Source organism: Solanum tuberosum, unplaced genomic scaffold (genome assembly GCF_000226075.1).
Source record: "Solanum tuberosum cultivar DM 1-3 516 R44 unplaced genomic scaffold, SolTub_3.0 scf00233, whole genome shotgun sequence".
Lineage (NCBI taxonomy): Eukaryota > Viridiplantae > Streptophyta > Magnoliopsida > Solanales > Solanaceae > Solanum > Solanum tuberosum.
In genome coordinates, this window is record NW_006239170.1 from 35,496 (window position 1) to 62,527 (window position 27,032).

Below are 27,032 nucleotides of genomic sequence, written 5' to 3' on the forward strand. Positions count from 1 at the left end.
TACTTTCCAAGTTATATTTATTTCCAAACACAATTCTAGTTTCAAGGAGTACAATTTTTCTACTTTTTTCCAAACATATTTCTTTTTAAAATTTCACATTTTTTATTTTCAAATTCCCCTAAAATTTGGGGGAATCTAATGGTCCTAGTGGTGTGATCAAAAAATTAATAAACCAGTTCAAATCTTACCAAAGAACAAAATAAAATATATTAGATTATTTCTTTCAGTCTGCACAAGCCTTAAACATATATCTAGTTCTACCAATAAAGGACGAAGAGTAATTGATCAAATTCACAGACGTTCCTATGAGGAAACGCTTACGATACTAGAACTAGTGAGTACACGAGTTACCCAATACATGTGTGTTGAGGTAAGGTAGTACGTACTAGTGAAATAGTCGAAGAGTGCATAAGTTGGCTCAGAACACTACCATTGGACAAAGAAAATGAGAAGCTTTCATTTGATGAAAATTGTATACATCTATAACTTTGAGAAATAATACAAGGAGTAAACCTATATCCTACAGTTCTTCACTTCCAATGAATTTGAGAAAGGTAAATTCTTTGAGTATATTAGTTCCTCCTCGAGGCACAAAAATTCTTTACGTTTTCAATTTGTGTGGAATGTAATCCCTGAACTTTGGCCAGTCTGCACGACTGTTGTGTAATTAATCGATATGTTGATGGACTCTCCCATGGAACAACTCCATATTCATCATTGAAACGTTCCATTTTTTCAGCAAGGAACTGCCAGAAGAATGATCCTGCCCCGGACTTGTTTCTTTTTGCAGACTTGTATAAGACATCAAGAACCATTTTGAGGAATCTGTCCCGTTGAGCTGGTTCAAAATCATCGTTATCATTTGATAAACCAAATTCAGTGAATAATACAGGCTTTTTAAGTTCCTTGTCACCGTCTTCAATGTGAGAAAGCATCCATTTGGCCGCAAATTTCAACATTTCTTCAAAATTCTTGTGGTGAAACCTACAGAAAAAAAGAGTCTCACATACATGAAATCTGTTTTTGAAGTGACGGATGGCCATTCAACTAATAGTTGAGTTATTATTTCAGAAAGTCGTCACCCTTCTTCTTGATTCCATTTTATTTTTCAACAAAGAAAGTGATTTTCTGAGATAATAACTATTAGTTGAGTGAATTCAACCAGCTGCAGAAGATGTAAGAGTGAAAACAACATTTTGCTTGATCAGACAAAATTCCAAGAGAAGTCCTACGACGTGCTCCTAAACATTTTTCTTCTTCCATTTATCACTAATTCACAAAATTAAGCATAAGAAAATCTTACCAATGGTCGGGATACACATGTACAGAGGCAAAATCAACGGTTGAAAGTATAGAGTTGCGGACAAAATCGGATCCAAGATCAGCAGCCCAAATTTCTGGATTGGCAGTTGTCTTTTTGGGACTTTTAGGACCATAGAATCCTTCAAGACCCACTGTTAGCAGATGTTTCCTGTCAATTGATTTCACGAACGTTGACATCTCTTCTATCCAGTCCTGAAATTGACATAATTCTATTAATGTTTACCCATGTAAACGTTCAAGTAAGCAGAATCTACTCTTCCAGAAATGATTTCCTGAAAACTTGCTAAAAAGAAGAAAAAGACCACACCCTCGGAAATTTGTATGGCAAATGTTGGTATGTCTAAGAGGGATTAGGGAGTGAATACGAATTCTTCTGACAAGTGTAACAACCGATTAAATCATTTCCAATACAAAAAAATGTCGATCTGTTTTGGACGGAGAAGTCACTAATTATGGACATCTAAGTGAGGCCTCATAAGCTCGGGACAAATACTACTCATGACATAATTGGATGATTTGTTCTCAAGCAAAATCCAATCGAACTGCAGAGATTAGATCGAGGAAAACCACCAGCTTCTAGATGAACTGCATAACAGTCTCACTAAACGATGGACTGCTCTGTTGTTCAAACATTTAACTATTAAATTGAGGTCAAGTTTTGAAGTTACCTGGAGTGTATCACCAGAAGGATCGGTCATGCAGCGAGGTTCATTAATTAGCTCCCATGCAAAGATGGTTGGATCATCCCTGTACTCTATACCGGTGTATATGTTCCTCCTGGTTAGAACTGTCTGGAAAGATGAAATAGAATGATGAATTTGGTCAGTACTTTAGCGTAGAAAGTAGCTTTGATATCAACTCCACGATGTCCTATGTGAGTGTAGACAAAAAAGCCAACGAAACCTTGGCTCGTGGTATGGTCTAAAATTTAAGTATGTTGTAATCCTCAAAATAAATGCATCTCTTTGTGGACAAACAAAGATGAGAAAGAAAATGCATCTTTTTGTGGACAAACAAAGAAGATTATAAGATTCAGGAATACGGACATAATTCATTTCATTCATAAGACAAATGTTTCTGCAACATTTGTGGATATTCATTCAGCCTAGGAAATTACAACTGAGGAGCCCCACGGACTTCCAAATCCCCATGCCTCTCCACATCGGAGTTTTGTGGAAGGCGGAAAAGCAGATGAGTCCGCTACTTACATCTGAGCTATAGGATTTAAGGTCTATCTCAGTGAGAGATCAAAATTCAGAAGTCCTAGTATGAGTTAATCAAAACAAAGGCAAACAAATGACTTGCCTCGATAATAGTTTCTCTAATAGAAAATAGAAGTTCACATCCGTGGAATAAATAAATTTTCCCAAGGCCTGTATGGTAATGTCTTGAATGGAAAACAGTATGCAAACTCGTAGATCGAATAACTTCTTGAACAGAGAAGATATTTTTGAAATAACGGCGTATGGATGGATGTAATGTATCTTGTTACCATCCTCCAAATAAAAATTGCTGCATTTGGAAACATACCCTTGTGGAGCACAAGGTTATACATGCCATTTCAAAGGAAAATTACCTTGACATAACTTTTGAAATAACGACGGATGGATGGATCGTAGAAGAACGAATCGTTGGAAGAGCTTAAAGCAACACCTTCTTCCCACGCCCACTTTACATACTGAGTCTTCCCACCATACGCTTGCAGATTGTTAACCAAACTGAGTAGCAGCCTGATTCCATTTCTTCTGGCTTCTGCTATAACATGATCTAACGCCTGCAGTAACGGATTTCTATATCAAACAAAAGAATCCAGAGGCAGAAAATATTAACTATATAGATAATTTTTCACAACAAGAGCTAGGAGTAAGCTACTTGAAAGCAACAAGAGTCTATGAACCAGAAAAAACTACTGGATAGATGTATAATTATGTAATTAAGCTCCCGTTTAACTATAGATTTTGAAGTTAAAACTTGAAAAAATTTGAAGTCTTGTGAATGAAAGTCCTAAAAACTGGTCTGTGCCGGAAACTTGAAAATCAAATTTCATAGCCAAACAGATATTCGAAGATAAAATCTCAAAACCGGACAACACTCATGTCCTAAGCAATCATATCCCAGATTGGATAAAGCTTTTGTGTAAAGATTAAAGCAATCATACCCCAGATTAGGTAACTAATGAATTCCATATTTTTAACTTAAATCAGTCATAATTACATACAAGAGATCATTACTAACTAACATAACAATTATGGAATAATTACTCTAAAAGGGGTTAGTACTAAAGTAGATGACATAACTAATCCAAACAACACTAAAAAATTTCTTACCCTGAACACTTTCTCATCAAATTTTCCAGGTGAAATCTGTAGAGCATTATAACCAGCATCATTGAAAGCCCAAGTTCTACAAACAGTAAGTCCCATCTTAGCACCAGCTTGAAGTATTGTTCGAATTCGGGGTCGAGTATTATAATCAGCAGCATGGTCCATTAACCAGTAAGAATTCCATCCATTAATGTAAAAAACTTTACCATCAACAAAGAACTGAGTTCCATTCCTCTCAACAAAACTAAGGTTTATTTCTTTACTGTAATTAACCCATAAATCCCCAAATGACAAATACAGAAAAGCAATAAATGATGCAAACCCAATAATTGGATAAAACAAACCATTTCCTGCTAACATTCTGCTCATAGATGATTTAACCATCACCACTAAAACAACAACCCCACAAGTATTCAAGAATCCCTTTGAAGTTCAACAATAATAAAAATGCTAACTTTAACCTCTAAATCTAAGATTTTGATGAAAATATGGGGGTTTTTACACCTTAGATCTCTTTTTTACACCAATATTAGAAACCCCACATGAGAAAATATGATTTGAAACAAGAATCAGATCCACTTTAGGAAATTTACTTCAAGTGGAGCCAAAAATTCAAGAATTGAAAATTTGAACTGGGGTTTGTCTTCTAATGGCTTCTAAATGGTGGCATTTATATATTTAACAAAAAAAAGGGTACACCTAACATGTAACCAATCAAAAACATCATCATAATTTGGGAAAAAAGATGAACGAATTGAAGAAGAAGAAGAAGATGACAGTGAGGTGGAATGTTGGTTTTCAATAATGCTTTAATTAGATCTGAAATCTTGATTTTCTTAGCTTCTCTAGTAAATTTTTTTTCTTTTTTTCAAGAATAAAAGTTGTACCAATAGTTTCATACTTTGGGCCATTGTTGATTTAAGCTTTTTTTTCTATACTATATATTATAAAATTATTATTATTTTTGTAATTTTATATTCCTTGGTCATGTGGCTACTCAACTTGTGAGTGGTTGTTTGTTTCACCAGAACCAAAGATAGTATACAGTATGTACTGTGATTAAAGTTTTTATCTTTAGCATATTATTTGATGAAAGGTTTATAAATTAACTGACAAAAATGGCTTCTAAGATTTCCAAAAATTTCATTACCCATGTGAGAACTGACCAACCTTTTTATAGTTTCTTCATTTTTAATCCACATCATTGGTGGTTTCATAAAATATTACGTGATTTCTTCTTATTTGTTTTAATTTTAATGAATAGGGTTATTTGATATTTATTGTTTAGATGTTGGTGAGAGATAACATGTATCTCATAAAATTAATTGAATCCAAACATCATGATTATTACAAAAACACATTATTTATTTTTGAATTAAATATAAAATCTAAAAAAATATCATGTAATATGAACAAGTATTTTAAAATGCGGGGCGTCAAACGAGGCGTTTTACGTAGCATGAGGCAAGATGAAAGCCTCAAAACATAAAACGTAAGTTTTATGGATTTACGAGAAGTATATCTCATATATCTTCAATTTTATAATATTAACACTATGAAAATAAACAAAGATAAAATTTTCAATAATTCTATAAATAGATTCAAACAAGTCACCAATATAAAGAATAATATTACAATTATTATTTAGAAAAGTAACAGCACAAGAAAATAATAATAGTCAAGATGATCTTTAAAATGAAATCTTCATTATTGCATCATTGATCTTCACTTCTACTAGTCTGTCTCATCCTTACCTAATATTTGAATTGATTATTATTTACATATTTCAAAAGAATATGATAAGAAGTATAAGAGCAATGACAAAAAGTCGTTTAACTTATTTCAGAATTATAGTGTTATGAAATTTCTATTTTATCAATTTCAATCACAATCATCTAAAAAGTTATTTATGTCAGTATCATTTTTCTATGATAGTTAACGTTACTTTATTTATTTATTTATTTATTTATTTATATATTTTAGAAATATGCACTACAACATGAAAACATGATAGCGTAAAGTATAATTATTATTATACCAATAAAAAAAAAAAACACAATTCATAAAAAAAATTGAAATAATAAAACAAATTCAACATTTGAGGCTTACGCTTTTATATTCAGGCTTATGGTATTACACTCAGAAATTACGCCTCAAAATCTAGGACGTACACCCTACCGATCTGCACCTTTTATTTGCCCCTTGAAACGTTTTGGTACGCTCCACCTCAGAACTCTCCTTGAAACTCACCTCGAATACTTTAGAAAACACAAAAATGAACAAAATAACAATAATAAATTAATATATATTTTTACCTTAATTTATCACCTAACCATGACTAATTAGTGTGATTTGTTGAGAAATATAATACTTAGGAAAATGTTCACTATTGGTAGTCAAATAATTAGAGAAAAGTATTATGTGAAGGTTACGTCCATTTTAATTAATTAACAACACCAATCAAGCCCATTTTCTTGCCGATATTTCTGGAGCTTTTACATATTTGTATTAATTACTTTGAATTAAAAAATGGAAATGGTCCACAAATAAAGGAGGAATTTTTTGAAACCCTAATTTTACACTTCAAAATATTCTTCTAATTTTTTTCACAATCTATTAACTATTTCGAAAACAATAAATTTTTTTCTCACGATAACATATCTAGTATAATATTATAAGTGGGGTTTGAGGAGGACAAGATATACACACAAATCTTATCACTATCTTTATGGGATATAAAAGTTATTTTCGATAGGTCCGCGACTCAAAAGTATATATGTGCTACTATAAGAAAATAGCAATATACAAAAAACTAAAGCAACATATAGTAATACACATTGAAACAGGGGCACAATTAGTAAGGAGTCGAGGAGTTCATGTGAATTCACTTCGGCAAAAAAAATGACATTGTTTATACATGATTAAAAATTATTTTTTTATGTATATATAGCAGATGTTAAACTCCATTCGACTTCTTCATATATTTAATTTTTTATGTTTTGAACCTTCTCAATAAAAATGTTGGCTCCTCCACTGCATTAAAAGGTAAGAAACTACACAATAAGAAAAACAGAAGAAATAAACTTGGAAAGATGTTATTTTCACTAGAAAAAGAAATTTTACCTTAAAATGGGAAAAAAGAATACAACAGACAAGTTAATTAAACACGTCAAAACACTAATCTAATTAATACAAATTATGGATATTTACCAACTTTGTTTAAGATGTTGCCGGACATAAAATAATCAAATGATGTGTCTAACTTATAAATTAGAAAATAACGATGTTGAACAACAGTTTGGTAAAAGGTTAGTACTCATTAATCCACTCAATGAACTAATTGATTAACATTTAATTGCACGCCTAATCTTTCAAATAGACTCATTTTTACTTTTTTGTTCTTAGAAAATCAAATTTATGCCTATCCAAGTATAAATTCTTTAAGAATACAATTCATAATTTGTAAAATATTATGATGCAAAAATACAAAAAGCAAAAACTGCAAATGACCATTGATAAATCCTTAATTAATAGGTTCCCAAGTCACTTTAGTCAAATGTTAAATTGTAGTCCATCATTATCTATGGTTCAAATGGATAAATCATTCTATATAGTTTGATAATCATCATAGATTCTTTTAATTCAAAGTTCAAAAGTAATTATTGCCTATAAATATTTAAGCATTTCGTGAATGCACAACCTATTAGCCTTTTTGGTCATTTATATATTTTTTTTTGGTAATTAAATAATTTTATTTATACCAACGTGAGAATTACATAATCAAAAAGATCTGACCTCTATCACTCAACAATTTTTTCCCAAAACAAAAAACACTCTTAAGATATTGACTACATATTCTTTATCTATTACAACTTGATTATCGATACTAACTTACTACAATTTCCTAAGTAATTTAATATGTTTGAGCTTCAGATTCCATGTTTGTCATATCATACTATTAACTCTAATATTAATTATAGAGCTAAAATAACTTAAAAATATATATCCTTAATATGGTATAATTAATATTTTTTTTTGAATTAAGGATGTGTTCGATACGAACTAAAAATGGAGGCGGAACTAGGTGGGGTTCATGGATTCGGACGATCCCAATAGCTTTTCTGTAGACCTTGTATTTAGAACCCCCAAACTCTTAATGCTAAAGGAAATTGATTGTCTGTTCTAAAGGAAATTTAGAACCTCCAAACTCTTAATCCTAGCTCCGCCTCCATCTAAAAATATCTGCTTAATATAGTTAGGACTTTGTTTCCACTTCACATACACTCAATAAAAAAAAAGTGCATATTGATTCTTTCTACAAAAGGTCATAAAATTGCCAACCCAAAAATTAATTATTGTCCAACTTACTATCTAAAGTATCATTATTATTATTATTATATCATCCGACAATAATTTTTTCATCATAAAAGCATTCTATTCACGGGAATAAACAAATCAACTTAATTTATGATTAAGGTCCCCTTCTTGACATTAAAAATAAATTGTCTAGATCCTATGGATAACAAAAAAATCACATGATATTGTTAAATTAAAATTTAAGTTATAAATGTTGGTAAAACAAGTAGACTTTACCTTTGTATTTTAATGTTTTTACTTTGACTAATATAGCCACTTCCTCTTCTTTTTTATTTATTTATTTTTGGTTGTGGTCAATAATTGTGACTAATTAGATTTAAGGAGTCAATCACGCTGTTCTTTTCTACCCATGCTTTAAAATATGGAATTTTGACCATAAGGACCACCTTGCCGTTCTTTTTAAAAGTCGAACAAAATATTTGAGTTTAGAGAAGAATTGCACCGTAAAAGATATAATATAGATAATTTATTTAATGTAAATATTATTGATTGTTTTTATGATTTAAACTCACGGTCTATAAATCACATATAAATTTAGACTTTATTTACCTTTTTAAATGTACTATATCAGCCTCATTCCATATGATCTTTAAAAAAGGAGAAAAATACGCTTGCTTATAATTTTCACAACCCAATAAACAAAGAAAAAATTGAACAACAGAAGTCAGGTTCGGATCTAGGATCTCGCAAAGGTGTTCATCGAAATCCTTTCACCAAAACATTATGTCGTATATATATATAGATTTTGAATTTCTTAAGCACAAGAATAAAGTTCAAAATTCACTTTGACGTTTCAAGTTTAAAACACAAGCATTATTTTTTTTATTCCTCTTAGTGAGAATCTTGTACAACTTTCAATTATGGATCAACAAACATATAATTTTGGCTCAATTTTTTTTATATGTTGAAAATTTACTAATTAAATACAAATGATGGATTTCAATCTAGTAAATCAAATGAGTTATGATAGAATTACAAACTCAAAGTCATAATATACAAATTTTGAATTCGTCTATGTGAGAATAAGACCAAAACTCATTACGAAATTCATTGACATGTCACATGTCATTGCACAAATAGGGATCGTAGCTTTAGAATAAATGTTGTCCGATTATTATTTGAATAGAAGAAAATTATCTGATAAATTTTTATTCATTTCATAAAAAAAAATATTATAATTAAGATATAATGATTTATATAATTGCATAACATAATAGAATAGTAACAATGAACAATAATGCAATAGCCACCGACAGTAAATTGTAAGTATTGCTCACGAGGGATCATGGTCCTCCTCAAGAAAAAAAATAATGAAATTTTTAAATAAAAAAGTTAAATATATAGACAACCTATATATTAAATTATTTCGTATATTTAATTTAAATATTTGAATTATGACTTGTTCTAATTAAATCTGAATATATATGTTATAAATGTTTCTATTATGATTTGATGCCTTTAATAATCTGTTTAGATATTCCATATATAACAAGTCCAAATAGAAAATAAAATAAAGGGTCCATTTGCTTTAATCCAATCTTAGCTGGAAAAAAAAGGAATACTAGGCTTACATATGATTATAATTAAGGGAAAAAAGTCTGAAAAATACTTCAATTTTGGCCGAAATTGTTGTTATGATACCAAACTTTATAGAGGACCTTTTACCCTTGCACTATTTAATAGTGTATTTTAAAGGTATATATGTGCCCACATGGACACGTTACTATTTATAATGATGCAATCTTTATGATGTCCACGTGGACACATATATACCTTTAAAATACATTATTAAATAGTGCATGGGGTAAAAGGTCCTTTCCAAATTCGGTATTATTACAACAATTTCGGTCAAAATTCGAATATATTTCAGCCTTTTTTCCCTATAATTAAATGTGACACATTAATCCTCTCATTATCCATCTAACTAAGATGTTAATGATCATTCTACAAAGTCATAGGTTTATGTATATTCCATCCACTTTAAGCATGCATTAAGAAGAAATGTCCTCCTTTTCATAACCTTAATAAGAATTTTTATATAGATAGTTCATATAAAGGGTGTCAAATGAGTGGATTGGACTGAATTTGAGAATATCAAAATTGAGTAATTTAATAAATAGGTGAGTTATTAATCCGCAAAAATGTTATTTGGATTGAAATGAACGTAAAAACATGTCATAATCTGATCCGATCAACTTTTATTTATTTTAAATTCAAAGCTTATTTGAGTACCTAATAAATCTTTTTACTCTTATATTATGACTATAAACTAAGCAAGTTATTACATATCCAAACATAAATGGATTGAACGAATCATGATTTTATTGACTGATTTTGACGCCCCATGGTTCATATAATTCATCTAATACTGTCTTGATTTAAGATTTCAACTATTCATGACTTTAAATAATATTATTTTATTAAATAATCTTGCCAGGGAGGCAGGGACTATGCCAGATTGGTATTGTCTCTAGTAGGGTCCTAACTCTTTGTAGTCTTCTAGTTAGTATCTTCCAAATAGTATTTATATATATATATATATATAATACAGTCCAATAAGAGATAGGTTTAAATTACAATCCATTCATTATTAATCTCGGGATAACATATTTCCCTATTAAACAAATCATTAGGGATTGTTTGGTATGAGAATGAGATAAATAAAGTTATCCAATAAATTGTGATATCTCATGAAATAAGGTATTCCACTATTTATATATGTATAATGATGTGATACATAATTTCGGGACTAATTAATACACATAATCAAACGATGGATAAAATAATCTTGTATTTTATCCCTAAATTATTGGCAGAAATAATGTTCTTGATTCTGTTTTGTGGAGTAGTTACCTGGGCCAGCATGTCAATGAAGCCCATTAAAGTATAGAGAGGCCCAACATTCAAGCCCAAGATTCAGCCCCATCCTCTTTGGACTAAATGTCTAACTCAACTAATAGAAATTTCACGAGTTAAGTTTAGAAATGACCCATTGATAGTTGTGTCATTTGGATTTTAGTTATTTTTATCTAAACTTCAATCATATATAATTGAAGTTCATTTAATAAAGAGAAATTAAATTTCAGAAATAACAAACATAATAGACATAATAAGGCTCTATAACTATAGTTTTGATAATTGCGCTCCATAGCTATAGTTTCGTTTGCTATGGAGGCTGTGGTTTGTATATATTTGTTTGTTTGTATATTTCGCTTGCGAATATACAAATATGGTAAGTATATACAAATTTTGTATTTATACATTCAAGAATTTTTCTGAACTCCGTTTGTATATTTCGCTTGCCAATATACAAAAATGGTGATTTATTATGAATTTTTCATAAATCGTATACAAATAGTTAGGGTAATTAAGCATATACAAAATTCTGGATTTTTACAAATCATGTGATATATACAAATCAGGCGAGTAACAAGAATTGAAAAATTGTAACTGCAAATTACAATTTTCTTAAACTATAGCTATAATACCTAATATTGGCTAAATATTTACTATTTTGCATGATTTTTCCTTTTTTTTTTCGATCAAAAGGATAGTTATATTATAATTAAGTAGTGTCAAACATATTGTTTGTTGCAGCATAATCAAATGTTAAGTTAGTACAAATGGCTAAAGAAGACGAATATGATTGAACTTTGGACACATAAAATTGAAAAAACTTTTAGACATTATATTTGAAGTTAGATTTTTCCAAAACTATCTAAAAATGTTCAAAATAAGGTATACATACAAATAAATAAATAATAGGCATAAGTTAAATAACAACGTCAAAATAGAAAACAAATATATGCATCCTTGAATAATGTTCAATTTGCAGGTGGTCCAAATCAAATTATACACATTGCTTGGTGAGCCCGCATTCAATATTTATAGTAAACTAAACTGACCTCTTCTTCGAACACTCACTTAATTATTTATTGGGAACAAAAAATGAAAAAGAACACTTTATTCATATATTATTGTTAATTAACGCAATAGATACATGACAAAACTTGCACTAATCTCAGTATTAAGATTTTGCATCTTTTTAAACACATGCATTGCTTGTTCATTCACTCAAATCCCTACTAAAACACACCAGGGCCGGCTCTATGTATAGTTTAATAAGGCATTGGCCTTAGGCCCCCAATTTTAGGGGGCCTCAATTTTTTACTAAGAATAAATTATGTGTTAATTTTTTATAGAAAAATATTGATTATTTATGATAAAAAGTATATATTTAAAATTATTATTTTATTCTCTTCAACCCCATTCAACTAGAAGAAATCAAGAAAATATTATTTTATTTTCTTACACTCTCTCTACTAATACTCACATTATTTTCTTTTTAACTCCTTTTACACTCTTCTTTAAATTGTTGATAAATTAGAGTAATATTTTATCAAAAATATCATTTAATAGTCGAAAAGTGTTGAACAAATTGAATTGTAAATTCTTTTTCCATTTCTTCTTACATTTTCAAGCATTACAACAACCATAGTAAAATGTGGGGTAACCAAATTATCAACTTCATCAAAGCTATGGTTCTAACTCTTATATTTATTTGAAATTTGTCAACTTATTACTTGTAGAACTATGTTAACAATTCATATAATGCTTGCCCGAGTAAAATAATATTTTTCAACGTTGAATTAATAAAATCTTATTTAAAACTAATAATTGAAAAAGAAATCGAATAAATCATTTATATATAAAAGAAATATTAGGTAATACTTTGCATTTAAAAATGTAAGAAAAATAAATTTTAAATAAATGCATGTGAAGTTTATTTAGATTTTAGGCCTCTAATTAAGATTTCGCTTTAGGCCTCCGATTACGTTGAGCCGCCCCTGAAACACACACTCCTAAATCCAAGAAAGGAGGTTTAATTTGAATTTTTTTGGATGGTCGGTCATAAATTAATATTACTTTTTCGTTTTCTATTGGTTGTACATGATACTAAAATAATTATTTTTCTTCTTGTCAATTTATAAAATTAAGATGGAGTTTATTAGATTTTTCTTACATCAATTAAACAAACTTATAAACTTCCAAACTAAATTCTGAAGAAATAAAAAAGAAGAAAATGGACAACTAATATGAAACCGAACGAGCTGTACTATCGGTATTTGTTACACCTATCCTCCCCTCTATCCCACAACTTCCATAAAGAAGCTCACAAGACTTTCTTGTTTTGTGCTTGAGTGTACTTCCTCCGCTTTACAAGTACTTTCTCTTTTTGTGTTTAAGAGGCAAGTTTTTTTTTATAATACGAAGTTGTTTGGTGAAGAGTGTTTTATTGCTGAAGACTTTTTCGTTCAAATTCATATTAATCGAGCCTTATAATCAAGTACTAAAATGAATACCAGATACGTGTCTCTAAGTGGAAAACCAAAAGAAAAATATATTAGTCCTTTTTGTCTCAATTTACATGACATTTTAATCAACCTCAATGTGATAAACTATAGCTACATAAACTCCCATAATTTGTTTTAGATCATAAATCTAAACGAAATTATTCTTAAATTGAGACAAAAAAGAAAATAGTAATAAGCAAAAAAAAAATTAAAAAAATTGCTAGAGCTACAAAATGGAATCCCATTTAACATTATACGAAACATATTGTTTGATAACATCTTCTTATAGAGCTTTCCAAACCCTAATCCTCCCTAAATCTTAACTAACCAAAAAAAAAAAAACTCATTATACACAAACTAATTTAGAAAGAAATTACAATTACAATTTCCTAATTACCCAACCACTAGATGGTTTTCTGGTCTGTTCTAGCCTCGATGGATAGAGTTACTTGTGTGTAGGGTAGTAGGTACTCGTGCAAGCTGCGCGAAAGCTAGCTCGAACTCCACGATCATCAAATCAAATCAAATCCTAATTGCCCAAAATAGAGTCAATGATCATCAAGACCATTTTGTAGTTGTTTATTCCTTGAAATGACAAGAACAAAATAAGCAAGAACAGCACAAAGAGCAGCAACAACATTCCCTTCTTTAATCAAAATCTTAATAACAAATCCAATAATATCAAGAGTCAATTTCTTGCCTTCTAACACCAAATCCCTTCTGGGTTTTCCAGCAAAAGTTAACAAAACCAAAATTGTAATCCAAGTTACCAAAGTAGCTGGTAACACTACAGCTAAAGCTGCCACCATTGAAAGAACCCCAAAAGCTACACCTAATAACACAGATGCATACAAAGCAGGCCACCCAGAAGAAGAAATTGAGATTGTGGAGTTTGAGGAATCAGCTGAAATAGTCGATTCGTACCATGAAAGTACTGATTTGAGAAAATTCCAAGAAATCGATAGCAAAATTGCGTAAACAGAGATGAATAAGAAGACCCATGTTCTTCTTTTGCTCATGATTTTGATGAAGAATACAGAGGAGATTATTGATTCAGTTTCTTCGATTTGGGTTTCTTGTTGTTGTTCCATTGAATTGAGCTTATTTGGGTATGATTTGATGGCTTTTTTGGACTTTGATTTTTCCTCAATGGGTTTCTATTTTCTTCACTTTTTCTGCTCTGTTTTCTGGTAAAACAAGGGGATAATATTAGAATGATTTTATTTTACCCTAACAAGATACAACGCGCTTGTTATACTGCGTGGTGTCAGTCGAACCTGATGCAGAGAGTATTTCGGAGTTTGTAGGTTCACATAAATTTCATAGCTTTTCTGTAGATTCTGTATTTATATTAAAAAATTAATTAAATATATATGTATTTTAATTTGTGAACTCCTAACAAAATAGATTGATTGTTCTTAAGGAAATTTAGAACCCTCAAATCCTTTATCTCGACTCCGCCTCTGCTTGATGTAGATAACTTATTCTAATACAAGCACTAATGATTTCAAGTCCCCTCGGGTACAATGTTGTCTTTGTTAGAAAGCGGTTTACTCCCTAATGTGAGACTTTTCGACGCGAATTCGAATTTAGTCGTACTTCAATGTGGGTACCGGACACCGGATCGGAAATCAAAAAGATAAAGATAAGCTTTGTGTATACTCTACCGTCTTCAAACCCCACTTAATGAAACTTTACTGTATATATTATCGTTGTTGTTCAATTTATGATTTATAAGTTGATTACACAAAAATAACTTTATCATTATTCTGAGCTACTCCATTTCTAATATCCTAATATGAAAAAGAAATTATTTTAATCTTCTAACTCTGTGTCAAAATCAAAATACTTTTATATTAAGGAGATTCGTAGATATAGTGCATAAATTAGTGATAAAATTGGGCGTTGGTATGTGATATTTAATTAAGCATATTTAATATTTAATTGATTAAAATATATACCCATAAATTAGTGATAAAATATGGTGTTGGTATGCAATATCTGATTAAGTATATTTAATGTTTAGTTGATTAAAATATAAGCTTTTAATCATCGTGCTTGTGAATTTTTCGAGTTCAACGATTTACTTACTACTATTGAATAATTTAATTACTTGTGTACATGTTGCAATATATATTATTATTTCATATTTAAAGATAATGTAAATTTAAAAATAATTTAAATGCAATATATCAATTTCAAGAAACATCACAAGAACCACCCTTAGAATTTACCATTATCAAAAATAACATTATCCCGTCTTATTAGCTATATATAGTTTATTTATATGTTCTTCTTTCTCAAATCCGATTAGTAACATGTGGCTGAAAATAATAATAATAATAATATCTATTTTGCCTTTGCCTTCTATATTAAATTGTTTCTGCATATACTTTATTCTTTTCGAATCACACTTTTTGAATTTAATTAAGTTTGTCGTTGTTTTTGTTTCACAAATTAAAACTTGAGAGTTTGTCACTTCAATAAAACAATTGAATGTTAGATACATTTTTTTGTGTCATGAAACTAGAATTAATGAGCTATTACTGTTTTTTCCCCGAACAAGACAAAGTAAAGTCCCTTCTCACCTCTTTCGAGTCATTTGGTGAAAAAATCTTTTTGAATAAGATAAAAGAATTTGAAATTATTAATTTCTTCCTCCAAAAATTGAGATGAGTCGATGTCATTGATTCGATTTTCATATTAGTAAAATGTATTAATGCACGCTAGGCTGAGTCACTATGAAAGGCATAAATCACCTACGGGACAGTGCAGAGATAAAATAATGGCAGTAATGGGCACAAAGATATAATGTTTTTCATGTGGGGGGAGGGGTCCAAAATTAAGTGTTTAATGGGCAACATTTATCACTCTTTTGAAACTCAAGTCTGTGTGTGGTCCAAGATTCTTTGCTGCTGCATTTCACAAGTATCGAAGCCCCGCTAAATTTGAATTCATATTGGAAAATTTCATTCTGTAGTGAAGGGAATTCAAACTCGAGATCTATGTTTAACGATGAAGGAGTACTTAATAATCCACTTTGTTGGTTAGAGTGTTGTATTATGTGGAGGTTATAAAAAAAATTCCCATCAAAACATAACTTTTTGAGACTTTGAAAACATCTTAAACTAACAAAAGTTTAGAAAAGAAAAAAAATGAACAAAAGCTGCAAATGTACCACTCCATTGAGATATACAGAAAAAGTGACTTGAAAGCATCAAACTAGTAAATTTTCCGGACTTTTTTTTTAAAGAAATTGTAACTGATAAAATTATTGTAATGTGACAGAAAATCAAGGATTTGAGCCTTAAAAATAACCTTTTGCACAAATATAGGATCATTGTCGTTCTGCCTTTTTTCGAACCCTTGTGGTCTGGCCCTTTCGAATCATCCGGCTTAGTATCAAAATTACAACTAATCATACTTGTCCCTCCATGAACTAACAAGAAAAAACACCCAAGAAAGTGCAAGAACAAAATCTCCAACAAGTTGTCTTGGCCAATCATAAGCTAAATCCTCAACTTTCCTTTCAAAATAAACTCTCCATAACGCCATTGATACATGAAGAAAGATACAACCTTTAGCGAAAAAGCTCTGAAACTCCCTGTCCTTAACAAACGACACCATGAATAACAATAACCCAATTACACATAACAGCAATCCAACAAATGAATCAGAAGTTTTTATCAACAATTGATCATGTGGTGTTGATCCCAGTAGCTTTCTCGCTGTTTCAATTCCATGACCGAGAACAGATACTTCGTTCAGATAAAACATTATCAAAACACCACTAGTACTCGCTATTAGCGAATGAAGAACGCAGATTATGAAGAACCCAGATGATCCCATTCACAAAAATTGAGTTCAGATTAGAAAAAAAACCCCAAAACCCAAGGAAATATTTCAGCTACTTAGATGTGAAATTGAACAAAATTTCAGAGACCCATTTGTATTTGTATGGGTGAATTGAGAGAATCGAGGACAATTTTGAGATCTGAGATTTGGGAATGGCAGAGTAGTGAGGATTGAAACCCTAACGCTAGATTCACGGGAGAAGAAGGTTGATGACAGCTGGCGATATGTTATTGGCATGTGTGCATTTTGGAATTTGTTAGTATTGGATTTCAATTTTATTTAACTTATGTCAACTGTCATATTATTTGTTGTTGTTACTTTTAGTCGGCCTCTACACAACACAAATCAAAAATAGTCAAAAACTCTAACGTAGATACCAAACAACGCGTGGAAAACAAAAACTCAAATAGTAACAAGGGAAACCTGCAGAAAATAACACTAAAGATGATGCTAAACAGAAGTATAGAGTGAGCAATTATGAAAAGTGAATGACCCATAACCAGTAAATGCAGCAGTATCATTGATCAGAGACAGCAAAATCTCAACAATGCAACATTTAGCTACAATAAATGTAACCATATAGTATCATGTAACAGATCATTCGAGAAGCAAAAACACCTAAATTTCTTATCATTTATCTAAAGGCTCTAAATTTCGACTAGATTTAACTGACAGCATAATTCAATTAAGAAAAACTGAAAACACACTATATCACTGTGCTCTAACAAACAACATCTCACTCACTGAGACAAATGATCAAACACCTTCAAGGCGACCGGCGCTTCAACAATCTAGGCGAAGTCCTTTTCACTGATTCAACTTTCTTCAAACTCTTCTTCTTCTTCAATTTTTCAGTCTTAGCCTTCACCTGATTAAGCGTATCAACATCTTCATTCTTCTGGCTCCTCGTCCTCCCAGCAACACCTTCTTCCACATCCCTCTCCTCAAACTCAAGCTTTCTCACCATATCATCCTCAGATCCATCAACCAACCTCCTTTTCCTCTTCAACACATACGGAGCAGGCGGCATAGGTGGACTACTCTCCGTACACGGAGCCACCGGAGAATCCTTTTCCGGTGTTTTTTCACGCTCTGCACGTAGCTTCTCGATGTTTCCTTCAATTCGGCCCTGAAGACGGTGACGCGTTAAGCTAACGCCACCCATGGACCAGTGAGCTTCCGCCGCCCATGACATTAATGGATCGAGGACGGAGCGTGGTGGATCTACTCGTTGTTCGTTGGGCTTGTAGAATCTAGGTCTAGGGAGGCTGCTGCCGTAGAATTTTCCAGGTTCTAGGGCTACCACCATGCTGCAAAACCTAATTTATCAAATGAAGAAGGAACTTTGAATTGAGATTTGATGAGTTTCATTGCTAATTTTCTTCTCAATTTATAGCAAGTATAGTAATTCAAATGGAGGGAAATACTTTTGGAGGGAAACTTGGCGCCAAATATTTACCGCGCTAATTTTTTTTTTAATTGAATGTTTTTTTTACTTTTTATAGATATTGGATAATGAAAATTATGTTTGAGTTTTGACTTTTGACTATAAAATTTTTGAAATTCAATTTTGGAATTTTAGAAATACTTTAATTTTTCCCCACTTAAATCTACTAACGAAAAAATTTGATAAAAAATCCTTAATTTATATTAATGGTGAAATACAAATTCAATTTATGTGGTATCGTTTGATTCGATACGATATGTAAGAACAAAATAATTTTTTTTGACATTTATGATTTAAAATAACATATACATATTTGATATTTATGTAACTATAAATTATTTTATTTAAAATAAAAAATAATAATTTAAAGTTTTTATTATGAACGAACAAAACAAAAAAGGATATTATATAAATTGGATAAAGGAAATAATACTCTTTTTTTTTTTTTTTATATCTTCACAATTTTCATGGCCAATGAGATATTTAGCTTGTGCAACCTAAACGAGGAAATGATCAAAATGGTCCTTCAAGTATAGGGATTGCTTTATTTTGGTCCTTAATATATTCTAGGTAATTGAAATAGTCCTTCGTGTATGACAAAATATATTCAATTTGATCCTATACCCTAAACTTAACAAATTTGTCCCAAAAAATGTTAAATATAACGGTGGACCCTATATAATTTACAAATCCACTATTTTTCTCTTCTTAATTTATTACTTCAAAATCTAACACTATTTTATCAAGAACAAATGCAATACCAGCCATATTAGCATTTACAATAACAAGACAGAACCAGCACAACATAGCATAACTTCACACAAAGAAGAACCCAAACTCATACACTGAATCTTGTCCTGTTCATCAATCGCAGAGCCACATCAGGAATGAATACACAAGTTGCATAGCTACTTAAGTCAGAAATACCAAAAAATAAATCTAGTAGAATCCACTTATCAACAATCAAACAATGACGATACCAAAAATTCACAACAATAGCCCCAATAACATGAAATTCAAGAACCCCAATACACAAAGTAAAACTTGTTCTAGATTACCCACCAAAAATCTCCACCATCCCAAGTGTTGACCTTTCTGGAGAATTAATCACTCCAGACAAAAAAAATAATTAAATAAACAATAAACAAAAGAGGATTATAACCAAAGGAAAGAAATATCATAGATTAACAAAAGCAATCATGTATATAGAAAGTACCAAGAACAACGTTAATGCAAATATTATACCATTCAATTCCTAGATTATACAATTAACTTAATTTTCTATCTTGGTTACGTTCTACTGACAAATGAAATTCTCGATGATCCATTTCATTCAACCTTTTTACAATAATTATTTTGTGAATTGTGTGGTTAGGTGTTAGAGAAAATGGTGTTAGAATTCATGAAACTCTTTCTTTGAGCTAATAAAGATGGTAAAAATGGTGGATTTTGTAAGTTATGTGGGCCCCACAGTTATATTTAACAGTTTTTGGGGATAAATTGTTAAGTTTAGGATAAAAGACTAAATTGAACACATTTTGTTATACATGAATTCATTCAACCTTTTTACAATAATTATTTTGTGAATTGTGTGGTTAGGTGTTAGAGAAAATGGTGTTAGAATTCATGAAACTCTTTCTTTGAGCTAATAAAGATGGTAAAAATGGTGGATTTTGTAAGTTATGTGGCCCCACGGTTATATTTAACAGTTTTTGGAGATAAATTATTAAGTTTAAGGTAAAAGACTAAATTGAACACATTTTGTTATATATGAAGGACTATTTTAATCACTTGAAATATATTAAGGACCAAAATAAAGTAACATCAATACATCAAAGACCATTTTGATCATTTTCTCCAACCTAAACCATGATTCTCCAAAAAGTAATAATGAAAGAACTAAACAAAATAACTGCTAAGCTGACCCCTTTAACTTAAAATAATCAGTAAATAATATATAATATTTTATGATTCACACATAATGCACATATAATTATGTATTGTTTGTGTATAATTTGTGTATGTGATTAGAAAAAATAAACGGTTAATCTATTTGGCTATTTGTGAAAAAGATATGGTATTTTTTGTCCGGAAAAGGGTTAAAAATACCCTCGAACTATTCGAAAAGGTTTAAATATACCTCCATCCATCTATTGGGCTAAAAATACCCCTCAATCCACCTTTTGGCCTATTTTTACCCTTAAAACTTAACAGGTTTTTTAAAGTTATTATTATTAGTATTACTTATTACGTGGTGTCTTCCTATTGAATAGAATAAAATCCCCAATTCACCAAACTTTTTGTCATAAAAGTATAATAGATTTTTTCCCCTTTGTACAGTTATAAACTTTCTACTAGTAACCAATAAGGATTGTGCTGGAGCAACCAGTACTTCCATTATTTTTAATTATAAGTATCGAATTAAAATTCTTCTAAATATTGAATCGTTTTTGCTAGAAAACGCTGTTATAAATGATTGTGACGGTTTAAAAACTTGTGACCTAACAACTCCATGTGCAAATGCAATGGAAGCAAAGAAATTTCCATAATATTTCAATCAATTTTTCAATAAAAGGAAAGACGGTCTTTTTCGAAAGTCACAATCACCTTTGAGTTGTAGACCCCTCCAAACGACCCTACACTTGCCTACTAATTTATTTCCAAAAGACGCGAAACTTCACTTCTTTGTTTTATACTTTTTCGGTCTCGATTTAAGTAAATGTTTGATCATAAATTTTGATTCATTGGTATCATGTAGGGGTGTTCACGGTTTGGATAAAAATCGATCCAAACTGAAAAATCGAACCAAATCGATAAAATAAAACTGATTTTATTTGGGTTTGGTTTGGTTTGGTTGTAGATTTTTGAAAATCGATAGTATTTGGTTTGGTTATGGTTTTATTAGAAAAAATCGAAGAAATAATGAATTATATACATATATTTTATTAATATACATACTTAATATATTGTTTTTATAATCAATTTTAAAGATCTTATACATATTTTCATTAAAATTTCTTTATATTTTAGTTATTGAGAGCAAAAATGTCCAAGATGAAACATTTATCTTATTGATTTCATGTATATGAGTGTATAGGTCAATTCTTCGTGGGATTGAAAATGTTATTGTTTCTTCCTTTTAGGCAAATATAGTGAATTTTAAAACTTTATTTATAGTAAATTTAGTTATCAAAAGTTTAGTAATTTAAGTCATACTAACTATTTTTCATTTTGAATGGATTGTTGTCACTTTTTTCACATTTTGAATGAATTGTTTCTTTTATTTTTGTGTATAGTTAATAACCGAATAACCAAACCAAACCAAACCGAAACCGCTAACCACCAAATTGACAAATATATATTATATTTGGTTTGGTTTGGTTTTGATAATTTTAAAACCGATTAAGTTAATTTGGTTTTGATTTTGACCAATAATCGATCCAAACTGACCCATGAACACCCCTAGTATCACATAATAACAATCTCAATTTTATATTTCAACACACCAAAAAATATAAAAACATCTTTTATATATATAAGATAATTTTTATCAACAAAAATACAAATAATCACTCTCGCTCCTTCCAAGATCCGCCTCACATATTTTCCAGGATATTCAGCCGAAAAGATATGATAAAAAAGACCGAAGGTATCTGCGTAATATTCTACGATTTCGTTTAGTCAACAGGTCAACTCTAACAAATTATCTGCTGCAGCAGCGGACCACTGGAAGTTAATCTTCCTATTGGTAAATACAATTCTCATAACCAATGAAAACCTAACACGTGTCATCATATATTAGCGTAATATACAAAGCGTGTTCCTTCCAGCGTACGATTAGAAAACGTATTTCATAAGGCAGCAAAAATATCGCTCTCTCTAAAACCCGAATAGTTCATAGTGATAGTGTGTGTGTTAGGGTTTTGGAATCACTGAGAATTTTTTGTGAAAAAATTGAAATTGCTGCGCTGCAATGGACGTTGAAATCGAAGAAATTTCTGCTCATGATGATTCTGTGAAGGTTAAAGGCAATAAGGTATTTTGAATTCCTCATTTTCCGTGTTTTTTTTCCCTTTTTTTGATTGATTGATTGGTTGATCGCGATTTCTTTATGATAGGATTTTTGTTGGATTGATCATTGTTTATAATTGATCGCGAACTTTAGTAAGAGTTGCAATTTTGTGTTGTTTCTATAAATGTTGTTAGTATTAAAGTATGATCATCGAAGAATTGTAATTGCGAATCATGTTGAATAGAAGAAATGAATTTTTGAAATTGTTGTCTACAAGAATGGGGTTAGGTCTGCGAACATTCTATCCTCGTTAGACCATACTCCTAGGCAGGGGATTAGGGTTATAGAAAGTGATTTTGAAATTGTGCATGCAGTAATTGATGATTTCTATGCTTCAGAATGTTTAAGGCTAGACTATTGTAATTTCTAAGGATGTGTAAATTAGTTTACGATTTGAATATTGGAAAAGCCATTTTCATTTGCTTTAAATATTTGGTTTGTTTAACTTACAGGAGGCTATGACTGAGGATAATCCAGATACTGTAGCTGGGTCCACATCTGGATCTATTGACTCTGGCAATAACAACAGTTCCAATTCAGACATATCACACCATGAAGATCAGAATGATGGAGATGATGGGTTAGATGATTGTGATGATATGTCAAACTATGATGATGATGAGGACTATATGTATTATGATGATGAGGACGATGAATGTGATTACTTGAGTATGCAGGCACAATTTGATAATGTTGATTTGCCCGCTGGTGTTGAGGCAACAGTTTCTTGGTTAAATGAACCTGCTCCTAGTTCAAAAGTGTCTTCCCAAGCTAGCTCTTCGAGTCATCTAGCAGGTGCTCAGACATTGAATCCTACACTTCCTGAGCATGCAAGTAGTAGCTTTGCTCAGGTCCCTGCTTCAAGCAATTCTTTGGTGTCTGGAGGGTCAAATTCCTGTGGGAAGGAAGAGGTAACTGAAGATGAACTCATGAAAAAGTATCAAAGTTTTAAGCATTTTGATGTGGTAGAGGACTTCTCAGATCATCATTACAGTAACTTGGGCGTCAAGGGACAACAGGTAACTTGTAAGGGAATTTCTTGTGCTTTGCAGGTCATTTCTGCTATTTTAGTTGTTTGTTAAATCATGAATGTGACTGTACTAACCTGTGCTGTTACTTTTTTAACAGCCACCTAAGGCCTGGAGTAAGAAAGTTCAGGATGAGTGGAAAATATTGGAAAATGATTTACCTGGTGAGTCAGATGCTGTTAGTTAGTGACTTCATCGTGTTTCATATCTTGGTTAATGTATCAATGTTTTCCTGCTGTAGAAGTCTTGTGAAAGTGGTATTTTTCTCAGTCTAACCTTCTTAACCTTCTTGTGCTGGCTATAATGATAAATGCAGCAATTGACTCATGTGATATGTGTGATTCATGAAAAGATATGTGTTGTTTCTGATGACATCCATTGCAATTTATATTTTGACACATTGTTTTGTCACAAGTAAATGATAGAATAGTGATTCTTGCTTTCCCATTTGTTTTTTCCCCACCTCAACTCCTTTATCCGCTGCCTAATTTAGGACTCTATCCTCTTTGTGACATGTTGCACATTTATCTGGAATAATAGAAAATTTTGTGTGGATTTGATTCTGTGGGATGTCCTCTCATTGGTAGACTGCTGTAAATTTATCTGATCCGTTTGAGGATTTATGTTGAACTCACACTCTCTCTCACCTTCAGATACAATATATGTAAGGGTCTACGAAGCAAGAATGGATCTCCTTAGGGCTGTCATCATTGGGCCACAAGGCACTCCATACCATGATGGTCTCTTTGTCTTTGATGTCCTGTTCCCTCAAAATTACCCTGATGTGCCACCAGTATGTATTGGAGTGTTCTTGTTTTTTCTTTATTTTGTAGCATGGAAATATAAATATATTTATTTACATATTTTCCCTTTTCATTAGATGGTTTACTACTATTCTGGCGGTTTGAGACTGAATCCCAACTTGTATGATTGTGGAAAAGTCTGTCTCAGTCTTCTGAACACTTGGACTGGTAAAGGTAACGAGAGGTGGATGCCCAATTCATCGACCATGCTGCAAGTCTTGGTTTCCATACAAGCTCTAATTTTGAATTCAAAGCCTTTCTTTAATGAGCCTGGATATGAAGCTTCATATGCTGGACCTGAGGGACAGAGGAGATCTAACTCTTACAATGAAGATGCTTTTGTTCTATCTTTGAAAACAATGACATATACGTTGAGGAGGCCACCAAAGGTATGATGTTGAATCATTTTCCTAACTTCTACTTCATTCAATTATTCTGTTGAAAAGTAACATCCAATTGTACTCCCAGTGTAGTCCAAGCATGTCTTTTCTGTTGAATTTCTGGATCTCCTGAGGTTTCGCCGACTTCTTAATGACTAATTTAGTTGTTTATTGTAAATTAATGCCGTCCTTTTCTTTCTTTTTGTTAATTGGTGTCACATTTAATCTGTCTGCAATACTGGTAACATAGGTTTATCTGGGAAAAACCGATCTATAACCTACTTCATCCTTAAAATCAGTTTGCATCTTATGTTCTGTAATTTTTCTGCTTGCATATAGTCAGTAAAGTAATTAAGGAAGAAGGGAAGGGAAGGTTCACAGTGTTAGGTATATACCGGTGAAAAGAAGTTGGTAAAATTAGCTCTGTGGCTGTATCTTAATAAGTGATGTTTCAATTTGCTATTGTAAGTTGAATTTTTTCTGCTTAAGTTCCTCAACATTGGGACCAAGTGCAGACAGTATCTGGTTTCCGAAACAAGGTTGGACGTGGTGGCATAATTTCTTTCGACTACTTAAATAGCTATATTCCAACGGAAGAGCTATAAAGTTGAAAAAACTTATTCTACTCTTATTCATGTGTATCCAAACAAACATATTTTAAAACAAATGGACAATCAAAACATATAACTATATAGTTCAGCAGTTTCTTCAACTAGTTTTGCAGTCGGAGTGATATGGATGTTTGCCGATGTAAATGGTGCAAATAACTAATCTTGAGAGCTCTTTTTAATGCATCTTTATCTTGAGGCTACTTGTGAAGTAGTATTCTTTCTTATGATAAATTGATACTTATCATCTGGCATGCTCTAATTCTTTATTTTGCATGCAGCATTTTGAAGACCTTGTCATAGGTCATTTCCGTTGCCATGCTGTAGACATTCTTTCTGCATGCAAGGCATATATAGAAGGAGCTCCAGTTGGTTCTGTGGTCAAGGGAATAGTCCAGGATCTTAGTGTAACTGCAGAGAAGAGCTCATCAACATTCAGAGAATCAGTATCCAGAATGAAGAATGGTCTTATATCCCTTTTCACTAAGAATGGTGCCAATGATTGTGACCGGTTTCGTGCCTAAGCCTACAAGGATTGATAAACCATTAGATCTTTTCATATGAAAATCACATGTTGCTCTTGCAGAATGGTCCATTTTCGACTGATTGATTTCCCCTCCATTCACAATTTCATGTACATAGTAGCTCTAATTTTTGAATCTTGATAAAACCGGATGCCTCTGTGCTGCTGTAGAAGGAAGTTGGCTTATTATAAGTGGAAATTAAATCGCAGCAGGGATCTACAACTCATTCTGGACATACATATACTTTTAGATTAAATTGATCATAATATCCTAATATTCCAGAGAACATAACCGTGTCTATTTCTTTCCAACAGTGCTCTTGAGTAGATTCAAATAATTTTACATTATATATTTCTCATTCAGAGCAGACTAATGACAATTATGGATGACAACAAACGGCAGGCGGAATGACATTTTTGTGATTTGTAGTTTCCTTGAATAATGTCACAGAAGGACAACACTTACTACATAAAGGATCAAGGGTTCTTGGGGCAACGAGTCCTGTTATGACCTGTTTGCTTGCAGTTACCACACCTCCTACCCATGCAAGAAGGAGCAATATGCTGCACTCCTTCAGTTCGCTCATATTTAGTATTTGCAAGTAAATTAAAGGGAGAAGGTGGCCAATGTGCCTCTTCACCTAGGGGGAAAAACTTCCCATTGCACGTTAGTTAGTAAAACCTGCAACTGTAGTACTCGCTAATGTAGTCCCTTGGTTCAATGCCACGGAAATGACAAGATTTAATGGCATATGATAATTTCGTCATTTCCCACATGTACATTTCTTTTCTCCACCAGTGAGTACATGCACATTTCCTCCTTTACCTGCATCTGCAAATGTCCGAATCTCAAAGACTGCATTCTCAGTATTGTAAATCATGCAATCAGTGTGCCTTTGTGCCTTCGCTGTATATTCTTTAAACTTCTTTCCAATAGC

General features: G+C 31.5%; 5 protein-coding genes across 6 annotated transcripts; 1 reads left to right on the forward strand and 4 right to left on the reverse strand.

Moving 5' to 3' along the window:
- Positions 1 to 436: 436 nt before the first annotated feature.
- Positions 437 to 4,559, reverse strand: LOC102592832 (mannan endo-1,4-beta-mannosidase 2-like). The gene is made up of 5 exons (XM_006357413.2): positions 3,651 to 4,559; positions 2,900 to 3,097; positions 1,992 to 2,114; positions 1,304 to 1,515; positions 437 to 984 (listed from the first exon to the last, which is right to left on the reverse strand). Exons 1-5 carry the CDS (start codon positions 4,029 to 4,031, stop codon positions 573 to 575), a joined length of 1,326 nt encoding a protein of 441 aa, XP_006357475.1. The 5' UTR covers positions 4,032 to 4,559; the 3' UTR covers positions 437 to 572.
- Positions 4,560 to 13,595: 9,036 nt separating this feature from the next.
- Positions 13,596 to 14,654, reverse strand: LOC102593172 (uncharacterized). The gene has a single exon (XM_006357414.2). It carries the CDS (start codon positions 14,467 to 14,469, stop codon positions 13,927 to 13,929), a length of 543 nt encoding a protein of 180 aa, XP_006357476.1. The 5' UTR covers positions 14,470 to 14,654; the 3' UTR covers positions 13,596 to 13,926.
- A 1,869-nt stretch (positions 14,655 to 16,523) lies between these two features.
- Positions 16,524 to 17,585, reverse strand: LOC102593512 (uncharacterized). The gene has a single exon (XM_006357415.2). It carries the CDS (start codon positions 17,225 to 17,227, stop codon positions 16,793 to 16,795), a length of 435 nt encoding a protein of 144 aa, XP_006357477.1. The 5' UTR covers positions 17,228 to 17,585; the 3' UTR covers positions 16,524 to 16,792.
- A 137-nt stretch (positions 17,586 to 17,722) lies between these two features.
- Positions 17,723 to 18,630, reverse strand: LOC107062613 (uncharacterized). Its single transcript, XM_015313465.1, has one exon. The coding sequence runs from the start codon at positions 18,540 to 18,542 to the stop codon at positions 18,000 to 18,002; it is 543 nt and encodes a 180-aa protein (XP_015168951.1). The 5' UTR covers positions 18,543 to 18,630; the 3' UTR covers positions 17,723 to 17,999.
- A 3,880-nt stretch (positions 18,631 to 22,510) lies between these two features.
- Positions 22,511 to 26,444, forward strand: LOC102593834 (putative ubiquitin-conjugating enzyme E2 38). Of its 2 annotated transcripts, XM_006357417.2 has the most exons (7): positions 22,511 to 22,716; positions 23,205 to 23,361; positions 23,392 to 23,771; positions 23,881 to 23,944; positions 24,434 to 24,573; positions 24,661 to 24,972; positions 25,853 to 26,444. In XM_006357417.2, exons 1-7 carry the CDS (start codon positions 22,654 to 22,656, stop codon positions 26,093 to 26,095), a joined length of 1,359 nt encoding a protein of 452 aa, XP_006357479.1. In that variant the 5' UTR covers positions 22,511 to 22,653; the 3' UTR covers positions 26,096 to 26,444. The 2 variants fall into 2 exon arrangements, with proteins under 2 accessions (XP_006357479.1, XP_006357478.1); XM_006357416.2 differs by having other exon boundaries at positions 23,205 to 23,771.
- The last annotated feature ends 588 nt before the right edge of the window (positions 26,445 to 27,032 follow it).